General features: G+C 43.7%; 1 protein-coding gene across 1 annotated transcript in view; it reads right to left on the bottom strand.

Annotated features, from left to right (window-relative positions):
• LOC142750708 (olfactory receptor 11L1-like) overlaps nucleotides 1-1,777 on the bottom strand; it is a 55,369-nt gene extending 53,592 nt beyond the window's left edge. The window contains exons 1-2 of the mRNA XM_075859693.1: nucleotides 1,390-1,777; nucleotides 318-429 (exon numbers count right to left, since the gene is read on the bottom strand). Coding sequence (XP_075715808.1) covers nucleotides 318-429; nucleotides 1,390-1,777 — 500 coding nt within the window. The remainder of the gene's footprint in view (nucleotides 1-317; nucleotides 430-1,389) is intronic.
• Nucleotides 1,778-24,053: the final 22,276 nt, after the last annotated feature.

Genomic DNA, 24,053 nt, shown 5'->3' with positions numbered 1-24,053 from the left:
TACGACGAATGTCGCCTATATGGTCCCTTATTCGTCTCCTGAATTCTCTAATTGTCTTGCCGACATATTGCAGTCCGCAGACACATGAGATCAGGTAAACGATGCCCTTGGTTTTGCAATTGATAAATGATCTATTGTCATATGTCCGACCAGTCACATGGCTATGAAAGTTGTTACCACATGAAATAGAATCGCAGGCTTTACAAGACCCACATCTAAATGTACCTTTGATATTGTGCGTGAGCCATGTAGTGGGGCGAATGGATAGCATATGGCTATGGACTAAACGGTCCCTGATATTCCTCCCCCTCCTGTACGTGACTAGAGGTCTGGCACCCACAATGTCCCCCACATCTGGGTCAGTCCGCAAGATCCCCCAGTAGGTCTGTAGGATATTCATGACCTCACGATTGGATGAATCATAGGTACCTATAATGCGCATTTTGTCGTCAGTCATGCGCTTTTTAGGATTCAAGAGTTCACTCCTATTACAATGAATTGCATTGCGGTAGGCCGATCCAAGGACATCATGGGGATAACCCCTACGATGAAATCTATTCCGTAGGTCCGAAGCAGCTAGTTTGAAGTCAGTCATGGTGGAGCAATTCCTGCGTACCCTTAAATATTGCCCCTTGGGTATGCCTTTTCTCAGGGGTGCGGGATGCCAACTCTCCCATCGAAGGAGACTGTTTGTTGCTGTCTCCTTCCTAAAGATATTGGTTTGTATATATCCCTGTTCAGTCTTAAGTATATTGATATCCAAAAAGGTCATTTTGCTCTCATGAATAGCCGACGTAAAAAAGAGCCCCATATCATTAACATTAAGGATGCTCACAAATTCACTGAACTCCTCTTTAGTTCCAGACCACAAGATCATGATGTCATCAATAAATCTTAGCCAAAGGATGATCATGGAGGTCCATCGATCCATCTCCTCCCCAAATACAATCATCTTCTCCCACCAGCCCAGATAGATGTTGGCGTATGAGGGTGCACATGGAGTCCCCATTGCTACCCCCCTAAGCTGGTGGAAGAATTTGCCATCGAACAGAAAAAAATTATGTTCGAGAACAAAATGAAGGAGGTTAACTACGAACTCATTATGAGCCTGAAACTGTATTCCCCTTTCCTTCAAGAAATCCTCAACAGCCCTACATCCCGTGGTATGGGGTATGGAGCTATATAGGGCCTCTACATCCAGTGAGGCCAGATATACACCAGGATCGCATTTGATGCCCTCTAGACGTCTCAGTACATCCATAGTATCGCGCACATACGATGGAAGGGCGGATACGAATGGACTGAGGATACGATCAATATAAAGACTAGCATTCTGAGTCAGGTTGTCGACCCCAGAGACAATGGGGCGACCCTTAAGAGGAGATATACCTTTGTGTACCTTGGGTAGGCTATAGAAGGTGGCATATTGTGGATGATCAGTCAGAATAAAGCGTTGTTCATTGATGCTCACCACATTGAGAGATCTGCCTTGATTTACCAATCTCTTTAGTTGGTTTGAAAAAGTCAGCATAGGATCATTTGGTAAAATTCTATAACAAGCAGTATCGCCCAAAATACGGTGGCACATTTCGCTGTACTGAATACGATCCATCACAACAATATTGCCACCTTTGTCTGATGGTTTGATGACAATATTGTCATCCTGCTCAAGGGCCTGTAAGCCAGCCATCTCATCTCTCGAGGTGTTGAATTTAACAGTGTTGGAAGGATCGATCTTCCTAAGTTGATCTACCACCACCTCCAGAAATACATCCATTGGAGTATTGTCATTAATGGGGGCATTTCTGGTAGATGGCTGTCTCAAATCTGTGAAAGGACCATCACCCACATTCCTCTGACCCTGCAGATAATCAATCTCTCATCACGTACCCTAACGACCGAGGAGACTAGCATCCTTAAGAAAGGCCTCTCATTTGTGCCCACGAATAGATTCGATCTCTTTATGTGGGTCAAAGATTTGAATCTATTCGTGCGCAAATTAAAATGGAAGAAATTTTTCAAGACCCACGATAGGCGAGAATGCCTTGAATTAGGTATCTCTGAGGAGGATATGCCACATTTTAGAACACTTAATCAATTACTAGAAGAGGGTCAGAGGAATGTGGGTGATGGTCCTTTCACAGATTTGAGACAGCCATCTACCAGAAATGCCCCCATTAATGACAATACTCCAATGGATGTATTTCTGGAGGTGGTGGTAGATCAACTTAGGAAGATCGATCCTTCCAACACTGTTAAATTCAACACCTCGAGAGATGAGATGGCTGGCTTACAGGCCCTTGAGCAGGATGACAATATTGTCATCAAACCATCAGACAAAGGTGGCAATATTGTTGTGATGGATCGTATTCAGTACAGCGAAATGTGCCACCGTATTTTGGGCGATACTGCTTGTTATAGAATTTTACCAAATGATCCTATGCTGACTTTTTCAAACCAACTAAAGAGATTGGTAAATCAAGGCAGATCTCTCAATGTGGTGAGCATCAATGAACAACGCTTTATTCTGACTGATCATCCACAATATGCCACCTTTTATAGCCTACCCAAGGTACACAAAGGTATATCTCCTCTTAAGGGTCGCCCCATTGTCTCTGGGGTCGACAACCTGACTCAGAATGCTAGTCTTTATATTGATCGTATCCTCAGTCCATTCGTATCCGCCCTTCCATCGTATGTGCGCGATACTATGGATGTACTGAGACGTCTAGAGGGCATCAAATGCGATCCTGGTGTATATCTGGCCTCACTGGATGTAGAGGCCCTATATAGCTCCATACCCCATACCACGGGATGTAGGGCTGTTGAGGATTTCTTGAAGGAAAGGGGAATACAGTTTCAGGCTCATAATGAGTTCGTAGTTAACCTCCTTCATTTTGTTCTCGAACATAATTTTTTTCTGTTCGATGGCAAATTCTTCCACCAGCTTAGGGGGGTAGCAATGGGGACTCCATGTGCACCCTCATACGCCAACATCTATCTGGGCTGGTGGGAGAAGATGATTGTATTTGGGGAGGAGATGGATCGATGGACCTCCATGATCATCCTTTGGCTAAGATTTATTGATGACATCATGATCTTGTGGTCTGGAACTAAAGAGGAGTTCAGTGAATTTGTGAGCATCCTTAATGTTAATGATATGGGGCTCTTTTTTACGTCGGCTATTCATGAGAGCAAAATGACCTTTTTGGATATCAATATACTTAAGACTGAACAGGGATATATACAAACCAATATCTTTAGGAAGGAGACAGCAACAAACAGTCTCCTTCGATGGGAGAGTTGGCATCCCGCACCCCTGAGAAAAGGCATACCCAAGGGGCAATATTTAAGGGTACGCAGGAATTGCTCCACCATGACTGACTTCAAACTAGCTGCTTCGGACCTACGGAATAGATTTCATCGTAGGGGTTATCCCCATGATGTCCTTGGATCGGCCTACCGCAATGCAATTCATTGTAATAGGAGTGAACTCTTGAATCCTAAAAAGCGCATGACTGACGACAAAATGCGCATTATAGGTACCTATGATTCATCCAATCGTGAGGTCATGAATATCCTACAGACCTACTGGGGGATCTTGCGGACTGACCCAGATGTGGGGGACATTGTGGGTGCCAGACCTCTAGTCACGTACAGGAGGGGGAGGAATATCAGGGACCGTTTAGTCCATAGCCATATGCTATCCATTCGCCCCACTACATGGCTCACGCACAATATCAAAGGTACATTTAGATGTGGGTCTTGTAAAGCCTGCGATTCTATTTCATGTGGTAACAACTTTCATAGCCATGTGACTGGTCGGACATATGACAATAGATCATTTATCAATTGCAAAACCAAGGGCATCGTTTACCTGATCTCATGTGTCTGCGGACTGCAATATGTCGGCAAGACAATTAGAGAATTCAGGAGACGAATAAGGGACCATATAGGCGACATTCGTCGTAATGTTGATACCTCGGTGGCTCGACATGTTTGGGAACAGCATAACGGTGACACCCATGCCATTCAATTCCAGGGGATTGAGCACATCAGGCCATCTGCCAGGGGTGGCAATTGGGATAAGAGGATATTACAAAAAGAGGCCCAATGGATTTTCCGCATGCATACCATGAAACCGGCGGGTCTCAATGAACAAATATCGTATAATTGTTTCCTTTGATAGCACTGTTGTGACCCCGACTGGTTATACTCCTGGGTATATACCGTATTTTCATCCCTTTCCAATATGGTTGCCCCGTGGTTACTATATTGGGTCCAGCCCTCTGTTTTGCGATAATATCGCGGTGACATCACTGGTCCTCCTTTGGGTTTCCCCCGAGATACCCCTGTTGATCGGGGATTTATGTCTGTCATCGCTATGTCCCTCCTCATATGGATGTCACACTGTGGTGACATAGTTGGCTAATGCTGCGGTCTACGATCGCCGCGTCGCTTTCCTGGATCCTCTCCTTAGCTACCTCTTAGATACCAGTGAGATCTGGCCGCCTTGTGATCCCTGGTTACCATGGACGCTTTTGTCCTTCACTCCTGTAGTGACGGCGAACGCCGGGGGGCCAGCCCTGGTTGGGCCGCGTCATGTGCGTTGCTCGACATGGGTTGGCTACACGGCCGCCGCGTCACTTCAGGGAGGGAGGGACTTAGTACTATTTATGTCCGGCATTTCACTCGGCTCGTGTTCGACCAGCTGACCAGTGTCGTATACGAGCCGGGTGAATGTAAATGAGACACGCAATAGGTGTCTCCCGGCCATACTAATCTAAATCGATGTGTTGAAATCACATCAGTGTACCCCTGATGAAGCACTGTGATAATAACGGTGCGGAAACGCGTAGGGACACGTGTTAGTGGCACGGATTGACCGGGTGTTATATTATAATTCAGACTGGGGGAATTGTTGGTTGGCAGCAATGGTGCTAACAACAATATTGTAACCGTTCCTCCTCTGTCTGGTCTACCGTGCTTATGCCTCTATTAGTACAATTGGCTATTTAGCCCTTATTTTAGTAAGGTTTTCTATAATAAAAATCAATTTTTAATCGTTCCTTTAGGCAGTGATACAACTCTACTATAAGAGCAGTCACACTATGGAACCTCTCCCGTAAGAACAGTCACACTATGGAACCTCTACTGTATGGTCAGTCACACTATTGAGCCTCTACTGTAAGAGCAGTCAAACTATGGAACCTCTACTGTAAGATCAGTCACACTATTGAGCCTCTACTGTAAGAGCAGTCACACTATCTACTATAAGAGCAGTCACACTATGGAACCTCTACCATAAGAACAAGTCACACTATGGAACCTCTACTGTAAGAACAGTCACACTATGGACCTCTACTGTAAGATCAGTCACACTATGGAACTACTACCGTAAGAGCAGTCACTCTATGGAATATCTACTGTAAGAGCAGTCACACTATGGAGCCTCTACTGTAAGACCAGTCACACTATGAACCCTCTACCGTAAGAGCAGTCACGCTATGGAACCTCTACCGTAAGAACAGTCACACTATGTAACCTCTACTGTAAGATCAGTCACACTATTGAGCCTCTACTGTAAGAGCAATCACACTATGGAACCTCTACCGTAAGAACAGTCACACTATGGAACCTCTACTGTAAGATCAGTCACACTATTGAGCCTCTACTGTAAGAGCAGTCACACTATGGAACCTCTACTGTAAGAACAGTCACACTATGGACCCTCTACTATAAGAGCAGTCACACTATGGAACCTCTATTGTAAGAACAGTCACACTATGGAACCTCTGCTATAAGAGCAGTCACACTATGGAGCCTCTACTGTAAGAGCAGTCACGCTATGGAACATCTACTGTAAGAGCAGTCACACTATGGAACATCTACTGTAAGAGCAGTCACACTATGGAACCTCCACTGTAAGAACAGTCACACTATAGAACCTCTACTGTAAGATCAGTCACACTATGGAACCTCTACTGTAAGAGCAGTCACACTATGGAACCTCCACTGTAAGAACAGTCACACTATAGAACCTCTACTGTAAGATCAGTCACACTATGGAACCTCTACTGTAAGAGCAGTCACACTATGGAACTCTCTACTGTAAGATCAGTCACACTATGGAACCTCTACTGTAAGAGCGGTCACACTATGGAGCCTCTACTGTAAGAGCAGTCACACTATGGAACCTCTACTGTAAGATCAGTCACACTATTGAACCTCTACTGTAAGATCAGTCACATTATGGTACCTCTACTGTAAGAGCAGTCACACTATGGAATCTCTACTGTAAGAGCAGTCACACTATGGAGCCTCTACTGTAAGATCAGTCACACTATGAACCCTCTACCGTAAGATCAGTCACGCTATGGAACCTCTACCGTAAGAACAGTCACTCTATGTAACCTCTACTGTAAGATCAGTCACACTATGTAACCTCTACTGTAAGAGCAGTCACACTATGGAACCTCTACTGTAAGGGCAGTCACACTATGGAACCTCTACTGTAAGCGCAGTCACACTATTGAGCCTCTACTGTAAGAGCAATCACATTATGGAACCTCTACTGTAAGAACAGTCACACAATGGAACCTCTACTCTAAGATCAGTCACACTATTGAGCCTCTACTGTAAGAGCAGTCACACTATGGAACCTCTACTGTAAGAGCAGTCACACTGTTGACCCTCTACCATAAGAGCAGTCACACTATGGAACCTCTACTGTAAGAACAGTCACACTATGGAACCTCTACTATAAGAGCAGTCACACTATGGAACCTCTATTGTAAGAACAGTCACACTATGGAACCTCTACTATAAGAGCAGTCACACTATGGAGCCTCTACTGTAAGAGCAGTCACGCTATGGAACATCTACTGTAAGAGCAGTCACACTATGGAACATCTACCCCTTGAGAAAGCTGATGGCGAAACGTGCGTCGGGGGCGGTCAGTGTGGAGTGTTCCTGCGTGCTTCCTATCATGCAGTCCATGGGTTTGTGCAATATCCTTTATTTATAAAGCATGGTCTTTGTTTTGGGTGCAACTTGGAGCTTTAGCTGTATACTCTTATATGCATGCACAATTGTGTGCACTTCTGTTAGGTGCTAAATATATTTATGTGCTTCTGTTGTCCAAATACTTGATCTATATGATTATCTTTTCTATAGATATCTGCATTTGTTACCACATCACAGGATGTTTATATCATGGTAGCATATATATTGGATTATTCACGCAGCTCCTCCATACTCTCCTTTTTAACTGTGTGCTATATTGTTTTTATATTTTGATGGCCAATGTGTTATGTATATTTCAATAAAGTTTATTTTATATTGTCATGGTACATGACTTGTGCTATGTGTGTTTCATTTTCTGGATATACTAGTAGTCTTCACTGTCTGGTATAGGTATTGATGTATGTTGTCATGTATGTATGTGTATATCTGCATGTATGTTTGTATGTATGTATGTTTGCATGTATGTATGTTGTCATGTATGTATGTATGTATGTATGTATGTCGTCATGTATGTATGTATATATGTGCATGTATGTTTGCATGTATGTTGGCATGTATGTATATATGTGCATGTATGTATGTATATTTGCATGTATATATTTGCATGTATGTATGTATGTATGTATGTATATATGTATGCATGTATGTATGTATGTTGGCATGTATGTATGTTGGCATGCATGTATGTATTCATGTATGTATGTATGTATGTATGTATGTATGTATGTTTGTATGTATGTTGTGAGACAGTGACAGGTAAAGTCATTGAGGGAAGGTACATTTCCCCTAGAATCCTGTCATATGTATCCTAGTCTCCAGGGAATGAGTATTTTTTGCAATAGAAAGCTCTAGCTTTCCAATCTCGGCTTAAGGAAAAGCCGTAAAAAGGGCCTGGAGTTGGATTGGGGAAGAGCAGGGCGGGTTCCCCAATCCCTAGTCCATCTCTGTTTGTAGGACAAGGCTGCTGCTAAATTAGCTGCACCTGCAGCCTGTGTATAAAAAGGTGCAGACACAGTGTGTGTGAGTCTCACCCCTGACTCAGACTGGAGACTACTAAGTCTGGAGTAGCCTGTATTCTATGTGAGTAAAGACCTGTGTTACTTTGTGTCCAGTGTCTGGTAGGAAGGCACTTGGTATAGTTAGATAATATCTTGTTTAGTTAGTGCTCAGACGAGCAGGATTTATTTTGTATTTTGCCTTGTTGTACAAGAGGCTGTTTCTTTGACAAGAATAAAACACAGGCAAAGCCCTGTTATGAACTTTAATGCACGGTGTCCCTGTCTCTGGCTACTAAGAAACCACTGTATCAACCTCTCCTGATTCTAAACCCTCACATATGGTGGCCGATGCGGGCACGGTTTTAAAGAGACATACACCTTTTTAAAAGGACTTTTGCTGCTCCAAGCGGAAAATCGCTGCTAGGGGCAACAACACAATTTTTTTTCTCCCCGAGAGTGCTTGGAAGTGTATGTCTTGGGTGAAGGCGGCAACAGGGCTAGAAAAAGAGACTGTTAAAATGGATGAAATACTTAAACAGCTGATTCAGGCTAATATTAACGAGGGGAAGATAAGCACAGCTCTGCAAGAAGCCAGCGCGACTCAGCAAATGGTGCATGAGGAAGCCATGCGTGCACAGGCTGAAACCAATATTCTGCTGGGTGAAGCCCACAGACTGGCCTTAAAAGAACAGCAGAAAATTAATCGCTATTTTCAAGACCAAATTCTGGCCTCAGTGGAGAGGTCAGCGGGGCCTCATGGTTTGCGCCAAACCACTCGTGCAGCGGTACAGACATCTCTGCAGAAGATGACATCCACCAACGACGTTGAGGCCTATCTCATGGTGTTTGAGCGAGTGGCAGAACGAGAGAAGTTACCTTCAGATCAGTGGGCAGCAGTGGTGGCACCTTTCCTAACCGGAGAGCCGCAAAAGGCGTACTTTGATCTCAATGAGCAGGATGCCAAGGATTACTCCAAGCTGAAGGGTGAGGTCCTTGCCCGTCTGGGTGTTAATATGAATGTGCGTCCTCGACGGGTGCACAACTGGACTTTTGTGGAACACCTACCTGCCCGATCACAAATGTATGATCTTGTCCATCTTGCAAGGAAATGGCTACAGCCAGAGGAATCAACTCCTGCGCAGATCGTGGAGAGAGTGGTGCTTGACAAATACATCCGCTCCTTACCACCGAAGGTTCAGCGTTGGGTCAGTCAAGGAGATCCTACAGATGCGGAACAGCTGGTGAACCTGATTGAAAGGTACAGAGCTACTCAGGATCTACTCCAAGAAGTACCGCATGGATGTTCTAACCCCAGGAACAGCAAATCGTGCGGAGCACCCGGTAAGACTGTTCTATTTACTAGAGGGGTGAGAAATGCATTTAAGGGAGGTGGCTCAAAAGGGGAGCAGACGGAGGGAAGAAATCCCAGAGAGACACTGAAGGCCAGACCAGGGTCTCAAGTTGGGGACCGGGGCCGCATACAGTGCTGGCGGTGTTATGGACCTGGGCATATTGCTGCCAATTGTCCCCTGACTACTGAGCCACACTTGCACCCCATTATCCATTTATTTCTATTGAGGCACTTCACTCATTACTGCCCCCTATATTTCACTTATATTATTACACTTGCACACACACTATTCATTTATTATTTCTTACTACACATCCCATGCACCACACACCACTCCCCTCAAGACCAGTGGGAGTGGCTATTATTATTTAAAGCACCTGCTCACTCCTTCATCAGCGTTTCTGACCTGGCTGTGTCCATTTGTAAGTATGGCCTTTTTCTGTGGTTTTGTATATGTCCCCTTGTTTTTATCGGTTCTGTCTGTACATCAGGAACATTCTGTTCCATTTAAGGAGTTAGGGACTCGCAAGTCTGGGGATCCTTGTCGTGGATTGCGAGCTTGCGTTCTTTTGGCCAAAATGATTACTAATACCCCAGGTATTTTTCATTACTACGTATATTCGCTTCTCTTGTACACAGCCGGGTCTTTGATGCTGGGAGAGCATGGTGTGTTGTTGTTTGGCATAGCAAGCAGGGTAGCCCGCTCTATGAACTATCAAGGTGTCACAAATAGTTTTCTACCTGGCTATACACGTTGTGCCTCATGACGTACACACTATCCCTCCATGTTTCACACACTTGCACCCCATTATCCATTTATTTCTATTGAGGCACTTCACTCATTACTGCCCCCTATATTTCACTTATAGTATTACACTTGCACACACACTATTCATTTATTATTTCTTACTACACATCCCATGCACCACACACTACTCCCCTCAAGACCAGTGGGAGTGGCTATTATTATTTAAAGCACCTGCTCACTCCTTCATCAGCGTTTCTGGCCTGGCTGTGTCCATTTGTAAGTATGGCCTTTTTCGGTGGTTTTGTATATGTCCCCTTGTTTTTATCGGTTCTGCCAATGGAGTGTGATGCAGCAAGGTGAATATCCTTGTTTGCACGTCCTGTTTGTTCTGCTGAGACGGTTTAAGAGACTGAGCAACAAATGTGTGTCGTAAAAGTGGAAGGGTGTACTGTGAGTGCCTTGCTGGATTCTGGGAGTCTGGTTACCCTGGTGCATGCCAGCCTGATAGACCCTGGAACATTCAGAGGACATAGTATAGGGGTCCTGTGCATTCATGGGGACACTAAAGAATACCCCACCGCTTTGGTCACTCTAGAGACTTCCTGTGGCACCGCTTGCCATGAAGTGGGTGTGGTCAAGTCCCTGATGCACAGTGTGATCCTGGGGAGAGACTTCCCAGTTTTCTGGGACTTGTGGAGGAAGAAAGATGTAACCTCCACTGTAAATGTTAATGATGGTATTAATGTGTGCACTGTGATTAGCCCAGAACCCTTTAATGAGGATGCTGAGGTGCCAGCAGTAGGGGTGACCACTGAGCCTGATGGATTTCCTCTGGCTGTTTTTGCTGGTGAAACAGATGAGCAGGAGGAAATTTCTGAGATACCAGAGTTAAATGTATCACGTAACAATTTTGGGACTGCTCAACTTAGCGATCCCACATTGGTAAAAGTCAGGGAAAATACTAAGGTATTAAATGGAGTGCCTCAACATCCAGGGGCTGATAATGTGTTTCCACACATGGCGGTTAACCAGGATTTGCTGTATCTGATAGATAATGTACGTGGGGAGGTGGTTGAACAGCTGGTGATACCCCAACCGTATGGTAGAACGGTGTTGGACCTGGCTCATAAACACGTGCTGGGTGGACATCTAGGTTGCGAAAAGACTAGAGAGCGTATCTTACAACGATTCTTCTGGCCGGGGGTATATACGGAAGTTCAGAGGTATTGTGAGTCCTGCCCGGAGTGTCAGATAACGGCTCCTATGCCACATTTTAGGAGTCCGCTGGTGCCTTTGCCTATCATTGGGATCCCTTTTGAAAGAATTGCCATGGATCTGGTCGGCCCTTTAGTCAAATCCTCTAGAGGACATCAATATATCCTAGTGGTGTTGGACTATGTCACACGCTACCCTGAGGCAGTCCCTTTGCGAAATTCCTCTTCAAAAGCCATTGCAAGAGAGTTGTTTTACATGTTTTCCCGTACTGGTTTACCTAAGGAAATCCTTACCGATCAGGGAACTCCCTTTATGTCCAAAATCACCAAGGAATTATGTAAACTGCTGAAAATTAAACACCTGCGTACCTCTATATATCACCCTCAAACTGATGGTCTTGTCGAAAGATTCAATAAGACATAAAAAGGCATGTTGAGGAAGGTGGTTAGTAAGGATGGGAAGGATTGGGACTGTCTTCTGCCCTATTTGATGTTCGCTGTACGTGAAGTTCCTCAATCATCCACAGGGTTTTCTCCTTTTGAACTTGTATACGGCAGACAACCTCGTGGTCTCCTGGACATAGCCAAGGAAACCTGGGAGCAAGAGTCCACACCTTATAGGATTGGAATTGCTGCGGTCATGCCGATAGTTAAGGAACACTTGGAGCAAGCTCAGGATGCGCAGAGCAGGGTGTATAACCAAACTGCTAAAGTTAGACATTTTAACTCTGGTGATCGAGTGTTGGTCTTAGTGCCAACCATAAAAAGCAAATTTCTTGCTAGATGGCAAGGGCCGTATGAGATAATTCAAAAGGTGGGGGATGTAAATTATAAAGTTTACCAACCAGGTAAAAGGAAGACAGTGCAGTTATACCATGTAAACTTAATTAAGCCATGGAAAGAAAGAGAGACCCTCGTGGCAGTAAGTATCCCCTATAGTGTTAACCCAGATGTGTATGTGTCAGAATCCCTCGCAAAGCCACAGAAACAGGAGACAAAAGAGTTTGTGCAGAGAAACACAGACATGTTTTCAGAACTGCCAGGACAGACTAGTATAATAAAACATGACATTGTGACCGAGCCTCAGGTTCGGGTTCACTTGAAACCCTACAGAGTCCCTGAAGCTCGTAGACAAGCCATATCTGAGGAGGTCAAGAAAATGCTAGACCTTGGGATTATTGAAGAGTCAAAAAGTGAATGGTCAAGTTCCATTGTATTGATTCCGAAACCAGATGGGTCATTACGTTTCTGTAACGACTTCCGCAAGTTAAATGAGATGTCAAAGTTTGACGCATACCCAATGCCAAGAGTTGATGAGTTAATAGAGAGACTGGGCCATTCAAGGTATTTTTCAACACTTGATTTAACCAAAGGCTATTGGCAAGTACTCCTCACGGAGGGCGCCAAAGAGAAAACTGCGTTCATCACCCCGGATGGTCTGTTTCAATATATTTGTTTACCATTTGGGCTACATGGGGCTCCAGCGACCTTTCAAAGGTTAATGGACATAGTCCTCAAACCCCATCGTCGGTATGCTTCGGCATATCTGGACGACATTATAATCTTTAGTGATGACTGGGAAAGCCACTTACCAAAAGTACAAGCAGTACTAAACTCCCTCAGAGCCGCGGGGTTAACAGCAAACCCAAAGAAATGTTCCTTAGGCTTGGAGGAAGCACGGTATCTGGAGTACATAATTGGGAGAGGGGTGATAAAGCCACAGGTCAACAAAGTTGAGGCTATCCAAAACTGGCCCCAGCCCTCAACCAAAAAGCAGGTCAGAGCTTTTCTTGACATTGTAGGTTATTACCGCAGGTTCATTCCAAACTTTGCCAGCACAGCAGCGCCCCTGACACATCTTACCAAGGGAAGTAAGTCTGTCATGGTCAAGTGGGACACGAAGGCTGAAAGCGCCTTTCAAGAGTTGAAACTGGCCCTGTGTAACCAATCAGTCTTAGTCACTCCTGACTTCAAAAAGGAGTTTGTTGTCCAAACTGATGCTTCTGATGTGGGGCTCGGAGCAGTTCTGTCACAAGAGGTGGGTGGTGGGGAACATCCTGTGACCTATTTGAGCAGAAAGCTTACCCCGGCTGAGAAAAACTATAGCATAGTTGAACGGGAGTGCTTGGCCATTAAGTGGGCACTTGAGTCCCTGAGATATTATTTATTGGGTCGTCGGTTTAGGTTGGTTACAGACCACTCTCCTCTTACGTGGATGTGTCAAGCCAAAGAGAGAAATTCAAGAGTTACACAGTGGTTTCTTACTTTGCAGAACTTCAAATATAATGTGGAACACAGAGCAGGAAAACTGCAGGGCAATGCTGACGCTTTGTCTAGGACACACTGCCTTGTAGCTAAATGTGTCCGATCCCACGGGCTCGAACAGAGGAAGAGGGTATGTGAGACAGTGACAGGTAAAGTCATTGAGGGAAGGTACATTTCCCCTAGAATCCTGTCATATGTATCCTAGGCTCCAGGGAATGAGTATTTTTTGCAATAGAAAGCTCTAGCTTTCCAATCTCGGCTTAAGGAAAAGCCGGAAAAAGGGCCTGGAGTTGGATTGGGGAAGAGCAGGGCGGGTTCCCCAATCCCTAGTCCATCTCTGTTTGTAGGACAAGGCTGCTGCTCAATTAGCTGCACCTGTAGCCTGTGTATAAAAAGGTGCAGACACAGTGTGTGTGAGTCTCATCCCTGACTCAGACTGGAGACTACTAAGTCTGGAGTAGCCTGTATTCTATGTGAGTAAAGACCTGTGTTACTTTGTGTCCAGTGCCTGGTAGGAAGGCACTTGGTATAGTTAGATAATATCTTGTTTAGTTAGTGCTCAGACGAGCAGGATTTATTTTGTATTTTGCCTTGTTGTACAAGAGGCTGTTTCTTTGACAAGACTAAAACACAGGCAAAGCCCTGTTATGAACTTTAATGCACGGTGTCCCTGTCTCTGGCTACTAAGAAACCGCTGTACCAACCTCTCCTGATGCTAAACCCTCACAATGTATATATATGCATGTATGTTTGCATGTATGTTGGCATGTATGTATATATGTGCAGGTTTGTATGTATATTTGAAAGTATATATTTGCATGTATGCATTTGCATGTATGTATGTATGTTTATATGTATGTGTGCATGTATGTATGTTGGCATGTATGCATGTATATATGTGCATGTATGTTTGCATGTATGTTGGCATGTATGTATATATGTGCATTTTTGTATGTATATATTTGCATGTATGTTTGCATGTTTGTATGTATGTTGGCATGTATGTATGTATATATGTGCATGTATGTATGTTTGCATGCATGTTTATATATATGTGCATGTATGTAATTATGTTTGCATTTATTTATGTTTGCATGTATATTTGTGCATGCTTGTTTGTATGTATCTTTGCATGTTTGTTTGTATGTATGTTTTCATGTGTATATGTATGTATGATAGTTTGCATGTGTGTATGTATATTTGCATGTATATATGTGCATGCTTGTATATATGTATGTATGTTTGTATATATGTCTGTATGGCCATGTATGATACTGTCTGCTGGCGCCCTGTATCTAAGTCAACTTCGCGGCAGGCTTCTATACATGGTATAGCAGTCAGTATCACACATTAAACTGAATCTAAGCCTACGACATGTTTTATTTCATTTTTTTTTTATTTATATTTTTACAGGTTTGGTGTTTGGACTACGTCGGTTTCGAGGACTACTTAGATGACGTTTTTTTTTCTACAATAAAATGGTTAATGAGGGTTGTGTTGGGGGTGCTTTATTTCAATAAAATATTTTATCTATATCTTTGTCTTTTTCTTTTCAAATTTTATTACTACCACTTTAGTAATGGCCGCTGTCTGAGTGACAACATCCATAGTAAGGCGAGGCTAAGTGTTAGCCGGTGCAGAGGCTAACACTAACCACCATTATTACCCCGGTACCCACCACCACCAGGGGTGCCGGGAAGAGCCAGGTACGATCCAGTAAACGACCATCTGTTGTGATGGTTGGGCTCTGGGGCGGCCGCAGGCTGGCATCATGAGACTGGGAAGGGCCAAAAACAGTGGACCTTCCAACCCTTGTAATGCTAGGCTGCTGCTGCTGTGTTGTATCTGGCTGGTTATAAAAGTGGGGGGGACCCCACGTCATTTTTTGAAATTCTTTATTTATTCATTTTTTATTTTTTTAAAAAAAGACATGGGGTTCCACCCAATTTATCATAACCAGCCACATACAACACAGTGTTATTAGCCTGGGAATGGACAAAACCAGTGGCCATTCCCACCCATGTAATGCCAGACTGCTGCGGCCTTGTATATGGCTGGTTATTAAAAATGTGGTGAACTCGTCTATTGTTAAATTTGTTAAATTAAAAAAAAAAAACAACGTGGGGGTCCCCCCCATTTTTATAACCAGCCCGATACAACACAGCAGCAGCAGCCTAGCATTACAAGGGTGGGACGATCCACTGTTTTTGGCCCTTCCCAGCCTCATAATACCAGCCAACAGATGGTCGGGTACTGGATCGTACCAATCTCTTCCCGGCACCCCTGGTGGTGGTGGGTACCGGGGTAATAATGGGTGGTTAGTGCTAGCCTCTGCACCGGCTAACAATAAGTACCGCCTTAATAATGGACGCTGTCAATCAGCCAACTGCCATTATCTAGGCACTAATAAAGTTTAAAAAAAACCACAAAGACAATTCTTTTTTATTGAAATAAGAAATCCCCAACAAAACCCTCGTTAACCATTTTATTAAAATTTGAAAAAACGTAGATCTACGCAGTAGTCCAACGAATCGAAGACGTAGTCCAAACTGTACATCAAAATCAGCAACAACATAAAAAAGAGTTATCAATGTGAACAATAACAATACTTCTACTCACCTACATACATATATACACACACACACAAACAAACAACCATACACAAACACGCACATATATACACAAACACAATAAGATATACACACACACACACACACACACATATACACGAACACACACATATACAAACAAAAACACACATATCCAAACACACACATATACACGAACACACACATATACACAAACACACACACATATACACAAACACATATACACAGTTATACACAAACACAACAAGATATACACAAACACACACACATATACACACACTCATATACACGAACTAACACATATACACAAACACATATACAAACAAAAACACACATACCCAAACACACACATATACCCAAACACACACATATACACAAACACACACATATACACAAACACACACATATACACAAACACACACATATACACAAACACACACATATATGCACAAACACACACACATAAACACACACCCATATACAGACATATACACAAACACACACATATACAAAAACACACACACACAAACATCTAAACACAAACAAATACACAAATACACCCATATATACACACACATATATACAAACATATACACAAACACATATACACAAACACACCCATATATACACAAACACATAAACACACACACACATATACACAAACACACATATAAAAACAAAAACAGACAAAGACACATACCCAAACACACATATATACACAAACACACACACATACACAAACACACACACTGTTTCTTTTAAATGCTGCTGGGGAACCCGCTCGATCCACTATATAAGGCTGCGCTACAGTGCAGCATTTAAAAGAAACAGGATCCTGACCTGTCCATAGAGTTTAAGGCAGCACAGAGTATTTCAGGAAATGAGCGTGCAGATTCAGTGCTGCTGTGAACTCTGCTCTTACCATTACGTAGCTCTCAGTCTGTTACCTCTCCTCCACTCTTGTCCTCAAGAACACCTTCACATGATTGGCAAGTCACCACATAATGGTAAGAGCAGAGTTCACAGCAGCACAGAGTATTTCAGGAGATGAGCGTGCGGATCTTGTGCGGGGTGGTGACTTGCCAATCATGTGAAGGTGTTATTGAGGAAAGAAGTGGAGGAGAGGTAACAGACTGAGCTATGTAATGGTAAGAGCAGAGTTCACAGCAGCACAGAGTATTTCAGGTGAGGAGCGTGCAGATTCAGTGCTGCTGTGAACTCTGCTCTTACCATTACGTAGCTCTCAGTCTGTTACCTCTCCTCCACTCCTGTCCTCAATAACACCTTCACATGATTGGCAAGGCACCACGTAATGGTAAGAGCAGAGTTCACAGCAGCACAGAGTATTTTGGAGTTTTTTTACGGTTGTGTACATTGGGCCTGACAGAAGTCTATGGGCCCGCAATTTCGGGTCATAATTATGACCCGTAATAACGGGTGTTTTTACGGTCGTGTGCATGAGGCCCCGTAATGACGGGTGGCTACATGTGTGCACCCGTCATTACGGCAGCGTTGCTAGGCGACGTCAGTAAATAGTCACTGTCCAGGGTGCTGAAAGAGTTAACTGATCGGCAGTAACTGTTTCAGCACCCTGGACAGTGACTACCGATCACAATATAGAGTAACCTGTAAAAAAAAAACACGTTCATACTTACCGAGAACTTTCTGCTTCCTCCAGTCCGGTCTCCTGGCCGTTGCCTTGGTGACGCGTCCCTCTCGACATCCGGCCCGACATTTCTTGATGACGATGCAGCCCATGTGAGCGCTGCAGCCAATCACAGGCTGCAGAGACTTCTGCAGCCAATCACAGGCTGCAGAGGCCTCTGCAGCCAATCACAGGCTGCCGCGTCAGAAAAGAAGGTCGGACTTGAAGAAGAAGAGGGACTCGTCACCAAGACAACGACCGGGTACGTATGAAATTCTTTTTATTTTATTTTTAACCAGCAGCCTCTTTTCTCTATCAGTGATTGATAGAGACAAGTGGCTGCCAATATTTATAATATTTTTGACCGGGTTCGGTCAAAACGGGTTCGGCCAAACCCGGTGAAGTTCGGATTCGCTGCGAACCGAACTTTTCCGGAAGTTCGGACCGAAACCGGGTTCGGTTGTCCCGGTTCGCTCATCTCTACTCGTGAGCTAACCCTGGTGGTCACTGTGGAACAGGATGGCCGTATGTGCAGACATCTCTTGAGAGAAGGGCGTCGACTGGATGTAAGGATTTCGTGGTCAGCGACCACGGACGTTATAATAGGATTGGATACAGTGGCTCGGCAGACAGTAACACACATGAAAGAATTGGATCTAGGGCCAAGCTCTTTGACATTGCGGCTCCAGCGCTGGACCCAGGAAAGGTAAGAACAATAATTGTTTTGCTTTTTTATGTTACAAGTTCGGTTGTTGGACTACTTCAGATTCGAGGACTACTTCAAAAACGTTTTTTTTTATTCTCAATAAAAAGGTTAATGGGGGTTGTGTGTGGGTTTTTATTTCAATAAAATATTTTTCCTTTCATAGAAACCAATGAAAAAAGCGGCTACTGCAAATTTCACTGCGGACTGTCCGCAACGGTATTCAACAGCAATTCCGCCAGGTCTAAACATGCCCTTAAGAAACCTCCAAAATGCTGTTTTTGAATACTTTAACCCCTTGAAGTCCAAGCCATTTTCTGATTTTTAATTTTTGTTTTTCACTCCACGCCTTCCATGAGCCACAACTTTTTAATTTTTTCATCAATGGAGTATGAGGGCTTATTTCTTTGCAGGAGGAGTTGTAGTTTTTATTGGCACCATTTAAAGTACCATATAATGTACTGGGAAACTGGAAAAAAATTTGATGTGGGGTGGAATTGGAAAAATCTGCAATTCCTACATTTTCGTTTGGGTTTCGTTTTTACGTCTTTCACTAAAAACAACAATTATCTTTATTCTGCTGGATAATACGATCACGGTGATACCAAATTTATATAGTTTTTTTTAACGTTTTACTCATTTTACAAAGAAAAAACAAATTGTTAAAAAAACATAATTTGTGCTGCCATATAGTGAAAGCCATAAAGTCTTTATTTATTTTTTGACGACTGAACGGAGTGAGGGCTTATTTTTTGTGGCACGCGCTGTGGTTTTTATTGGTAGCATTTTTTGGTACATACGACTTTTTGTTCAGTTTTTATAAAAAATAATTTTGACTGCTAAATTGACCAAAAAATAGCTAAATCTGTCGTTTTATTATTTTTATTATTTTTTCTTTCTTCGGCGTTCACCGTGCGAGTTAAGTAGTGCTATATTGTAGTAGTTCTGACTTTTATGGACAAAACTATACTAATTCTTTTTTTTTATATTTATATATATATATATATATATATATATATATATATATATATATTACTTCAGAACAAAATGGGCAAAGTTTTTTTTTCTTTACTTTTAATTTATTTTTATTTTTTTCACTACTGTAAACTTAATTTATCTTTTTGTTTTACACTGTTTATTAGTACCCCTGCAGTATATTTTCATTGTTGCAGGCATCTGTTAAGCCCTGCCAGAAGCAACGTTTAAGGGTATGTTCACACGCACTGTTTTCAGACGTAATTCGGGTGTTTTACGCCTCCAATTACGCCTGAAAAAATGGCTCCATTACGGCTACAAACATCTGCCCATTGCTTTAAAAGGGTTTTACGATGTTCTGTTGCCACGAGGTGTAATTTTACGCATCGCTGCCAAAAGACGGCGCGTAAAAAGAAGCCCGCGAAAATGAAGTGCATGTCACTTCTCGGAACGTTTTTTGGAGCCGTTTTTCATATGACTCCATTAAAAAACAGCTCCAATAACGTCCATACAATGCGCCGCGAAAAACGCGAGTAGTTACACAAACGTCTGAAAATCAGGAGCTGTTTTCGCCTGAAAACAGCTCAGTAATTTCAGACATATTTTGCTAAGCTGTGTGAACATACCCTAACAGAGGCAGAGTGAAGGCAGTTCTGGGGGCCGTCATGTCGGAGAGGTTTGCCCCCTCTTTCTAAGGCCCCATGCACACGACCGTGCCCGCAATCACGGCCCGCGATTGCGGGCACGGCCGGCCGCTGACTGACAGCCACATTTTCGGGCCGTGCTCCCATACAAAGTATGGGAGCACGGTCCGAAAAATGTGAAAGAATGGACATGTTCCATAATTCCCGGAACATTTCCACGGCACTGACACCCTTCCGTAGTGCTACGGAAAGGTGTCAGTGTTCAATGAAAGTGAATGGCTCCGTTTTTGCGGACCGCAGTTGCGGTCTGCAAAAACGGAGGTTTTTTGCTGTCATGTGCATGGGGCCTAACAGCTTATATGCCGCGGTCGCTATTAACATTTTTGATGTTCCTGGTCATTAGTGCAGGGTGTCATCTGTTATACACAGCCGACACCCGCAATGTAAGAAGCAGGCTTAGCGCGTGTGGCCGCTCCATACTTTCCCCCCGCTCCATGACGTACCAGAACGTCATGGTGTGCTAAGGGCTACTGTTTTTAATGTGGAGTAATTTATATGTGGTTTCTAACATATAGAAACCTTAAAGACGCTTCAGAGTTGAATTGGTCCCTAAAAAAAGGTTTTGGAAATCATCTTGAAAATGGGAAAAATGACTGCTAAACTTGTACATCTTCTGACATCCTAAAAAATAAAAATATATAAAAAAAAAATGATGCCAGTAAAAGTAGACGCGTGGGAAATGGTAATTGGCAACTATTGTATGTCGTATAACTGTCTTACAACCAGAGAAAATCTAATTTTCAAAAATTATAATTTTTCTACATTTTTGATAAATCTTTGTGACTCACAAATAAATATTAAATGTATTGACCAAAATGTACCCCTAACATAAAGTAAAACGGTGTCACAAGAAAGCTGAGAATTGCTCACTAAGAATTGCTAGGATAAGTAAAAGCATTCCAAAGGTATAAACTCATAAAGTGACATAAATATGGCTCTGTCAGGAAGATGAACACTGGCTGTGACAGCAAGAGAAAATTACAACAGATTGCACATATTTCTGAATATTTTTCTGTACGGCTTTCTTATTGTCTTTATTTCTCAGACTGTATATAATGGGATTGAACAGAGGAGTAAATACAGTGTACAGCAGGGATGTGAATTTATTCATGTTCGTTGTTTGTCCTCTTGTTGGAAAAGCATAAACACTAAAGAGAGTCAAGAAAAATATAAAGACCACAGTGAGGTGGGAGCTACAGGTGGAGAAGGCTTTCTGTCTACTGATATTAGATGGAATCCGTAAGATAGCACGGACAATGTTAACATAAGAGATAACAATAAGTGTGACGGGAATAATCACTAATGGAATACTTAGAAGATACGCTTGTAGTTTTAAAGGAAATGTATCAGAACAGGAAATTTCCCGTAAGGGGAGAAAATCACAGAACAAATGGTCGATGATATTATGTCCACAGAACTTTAGCCTTGATATTGTTAGGCTATGTTCACACGGAGTATTTTGCAGGAGGAATATCTGCCTCAAAATTCAGTTTGGAAGTTTGAGGCAGATTTTCCTCTCCCTGCACGCCGATTTTCGCGGCGATTTTCACCCGCGGCCATTGAGCGCCGCGGGCATAAAACACCGCAAAATACGCTTTCTCTGCCTCCCATTGAAGTCAATGGGAGGTCAGAGGTGTAAACGCCCAGAGATAGGGCATGTCGCTTCTTTTTCCCGTGAGGCAGTCTTACTGCTCGTGGGATAAAGACGCCGACACCTCCCATTGAAATCAATGGGAGGCATTTTAGTGCCGTTTTTGCCGAGTTTTGCGACGCGGTTTCCGCGTCAAAAAACTCGGCAAAATACTCCATGTGAACATAGCCTTAGGGTGTGACTGAATGCTCAAGAAAAACCGACCATCCAGGATATGGCGGCCAATCTCACACAATGTCTGCTAGTCATGATAGAGGTGTAACGGAGGGGGTTACAGATGGCCACATATCTGTCATAAGACATCACTGTGAGGAGAAGACATTCAAACATTTCAAAGGAGGCAAAAAATAAAAACTGAGTCATGCAGCCAATATAAGTGATGCCCCCCCCCCCATTATTCAGGAGAATGTGAAGCATATTAGGGACAATAACTGCTGACAGAAAACTGTCATTGATGTACAGTTGTGTGAGATGAAGAAATACATTGGAGTGTGGAGGTTCTTGCTGGTGGACAAAAGGGTGATGATCAGGAGATTCCCACATATCGTAAAGCAAAATAATACAAAAAGCAGAGAGAAGAGGGAAATTCTGAGCTGTGGGCCACCCTGAAAACCCAAGAGGAAAAATTCTACAACATCAGTCACATTGTTCTCCAGCATTTAGAAACAAAATGTAGAATACAAAGTAATATTGTAAAGGGTCTGCCAGACACAGCTTCTGTTTCGACGCCCGTGGTTACTCAGTCTGCACCTGCTCCTAAGTCTGATGGAGTGACTCCTTCTTCTACCAGTCAGGCTGGGAGGCTGAGGAGTGGGAGAGCCTATCACAGCCTGGCCAGACGGAGCTAGCTCCCGCCCTCTGTCTATTTATACCTTCGTTTCCTGCTTCTCTTTTGCCTGTGATTCTGCTAGTTTCCTGGCTCTGCTGCTGCTGCTTGTACTATTTGTCCTCTGCTTCATTTTGACCCTGGCTTTACTGACTACTCTCTTGCTCTGCGTTTGGTACCTCGTACACTCCTGGTTTGACTCACCTCGTTCACTACTCTTGTGGCTAGCGGGGTTGCCGTGGGCATCTGTTCCTTTTCCCTTAGCTTCTTTGTACCCTTGTCTGTCTGTCTGTCGTGCACATAGTGAGATTAGGGACCGTCGCCCAGTTGTACGCCGTCGCCTAGGACGGGCCGTTGCAAGTAGGCAGGGACTGAGTGGCGGGTAGATTATGGCTCACCTGTCTGTCTCCCTACCCCGTCATTACATAATCACAGGCCCATATACCTTTTCTACCCTGGTCCCTGACACACTATGGACCCCCTTGAGACCCTGGCTCAGCAAATGCAGGGCCTCTCCCTACAGGTCCAAGCCCTGACTCAGAGGGGCAACCTGCATGATGCTACCCTGGTAGTGCCCCCCACCTCACCTCTTGAACCCCACCTCAAGTTGCCTGACCGGTTCTCAGGGGACCGGAAGACTTTTTTCTCCTTTCGGGAGAGTTGTAGGCTCTATTTCCGTCTAAAGCCCCACTCCTCAGGTTCTGAGAGCCAGCGAGTGGGTATAATTATGTCCCGACTCCAGGACGGGCCCCAAGAATGGGCCTTCTCCTTGGCTCCCGATGCCCCTGAGCTTTCCTCTGTTGACCTTTTTTTTTCTGCTCTCGGGCTCATATATGACGAGACTGACAAGACTGCCTTTGCCGAGAGTTAGCTGGTGACCTTACGTCAGGGTAAGAGACCCGTTGAGGAGTACTGTTCGGACTTTAGGAAGTGGTGTGTAGCTTCTCGGTGGAATGACCCTGCCTTGAGGTGCTAGTTTAGATTGGGTCTGTCGAACGCCCTGAAGGAACTGTTAGTTAGCTATCCCTCTTCTGACTCTCTAGATCAGGTAATGGCTTTAGCGGTACATCTTGACCGACGTCTCAGGGAACGACGACTTGAACGTTTTTGTTCCTTCTCCTCGTCCTTCCATCCTGAAACTAATGGCCAGACTGAGAGGACTAATCAGTCTCTAGAACAATATTTAAGGTGTTTCATCTCTGACTGTCAATATGATTGGGTCTCCTTCATTTCCCTCGCTGAATTTTCCCTTAATAACCGGGTCAGTAACTCGTCAGAGGTCTCCCCCTTTTTCTGTAATTTTGGGCTTAATCCACGGTTCTCTTCCGTTTCACCTGG

Source organism: Rhinoderma darwinii, chromosome 3 (genome assembly GCF_050947455.1).
Source record: "Rhinoderma darwinii isolate aRhiDar2 chromosome 3, aRhiDar2.hap1, whole genome shotgun sequence".
Lineage (NCBI taxonomy): Eukaryota > Metazoa > Chordata > Amphibia > Anura > Rhinodermatidae > Rhinoderma > Rhinoderma darwinii.
This window is presented reverse-complemented; position numbering and strand designations above follow the sequence as displayed.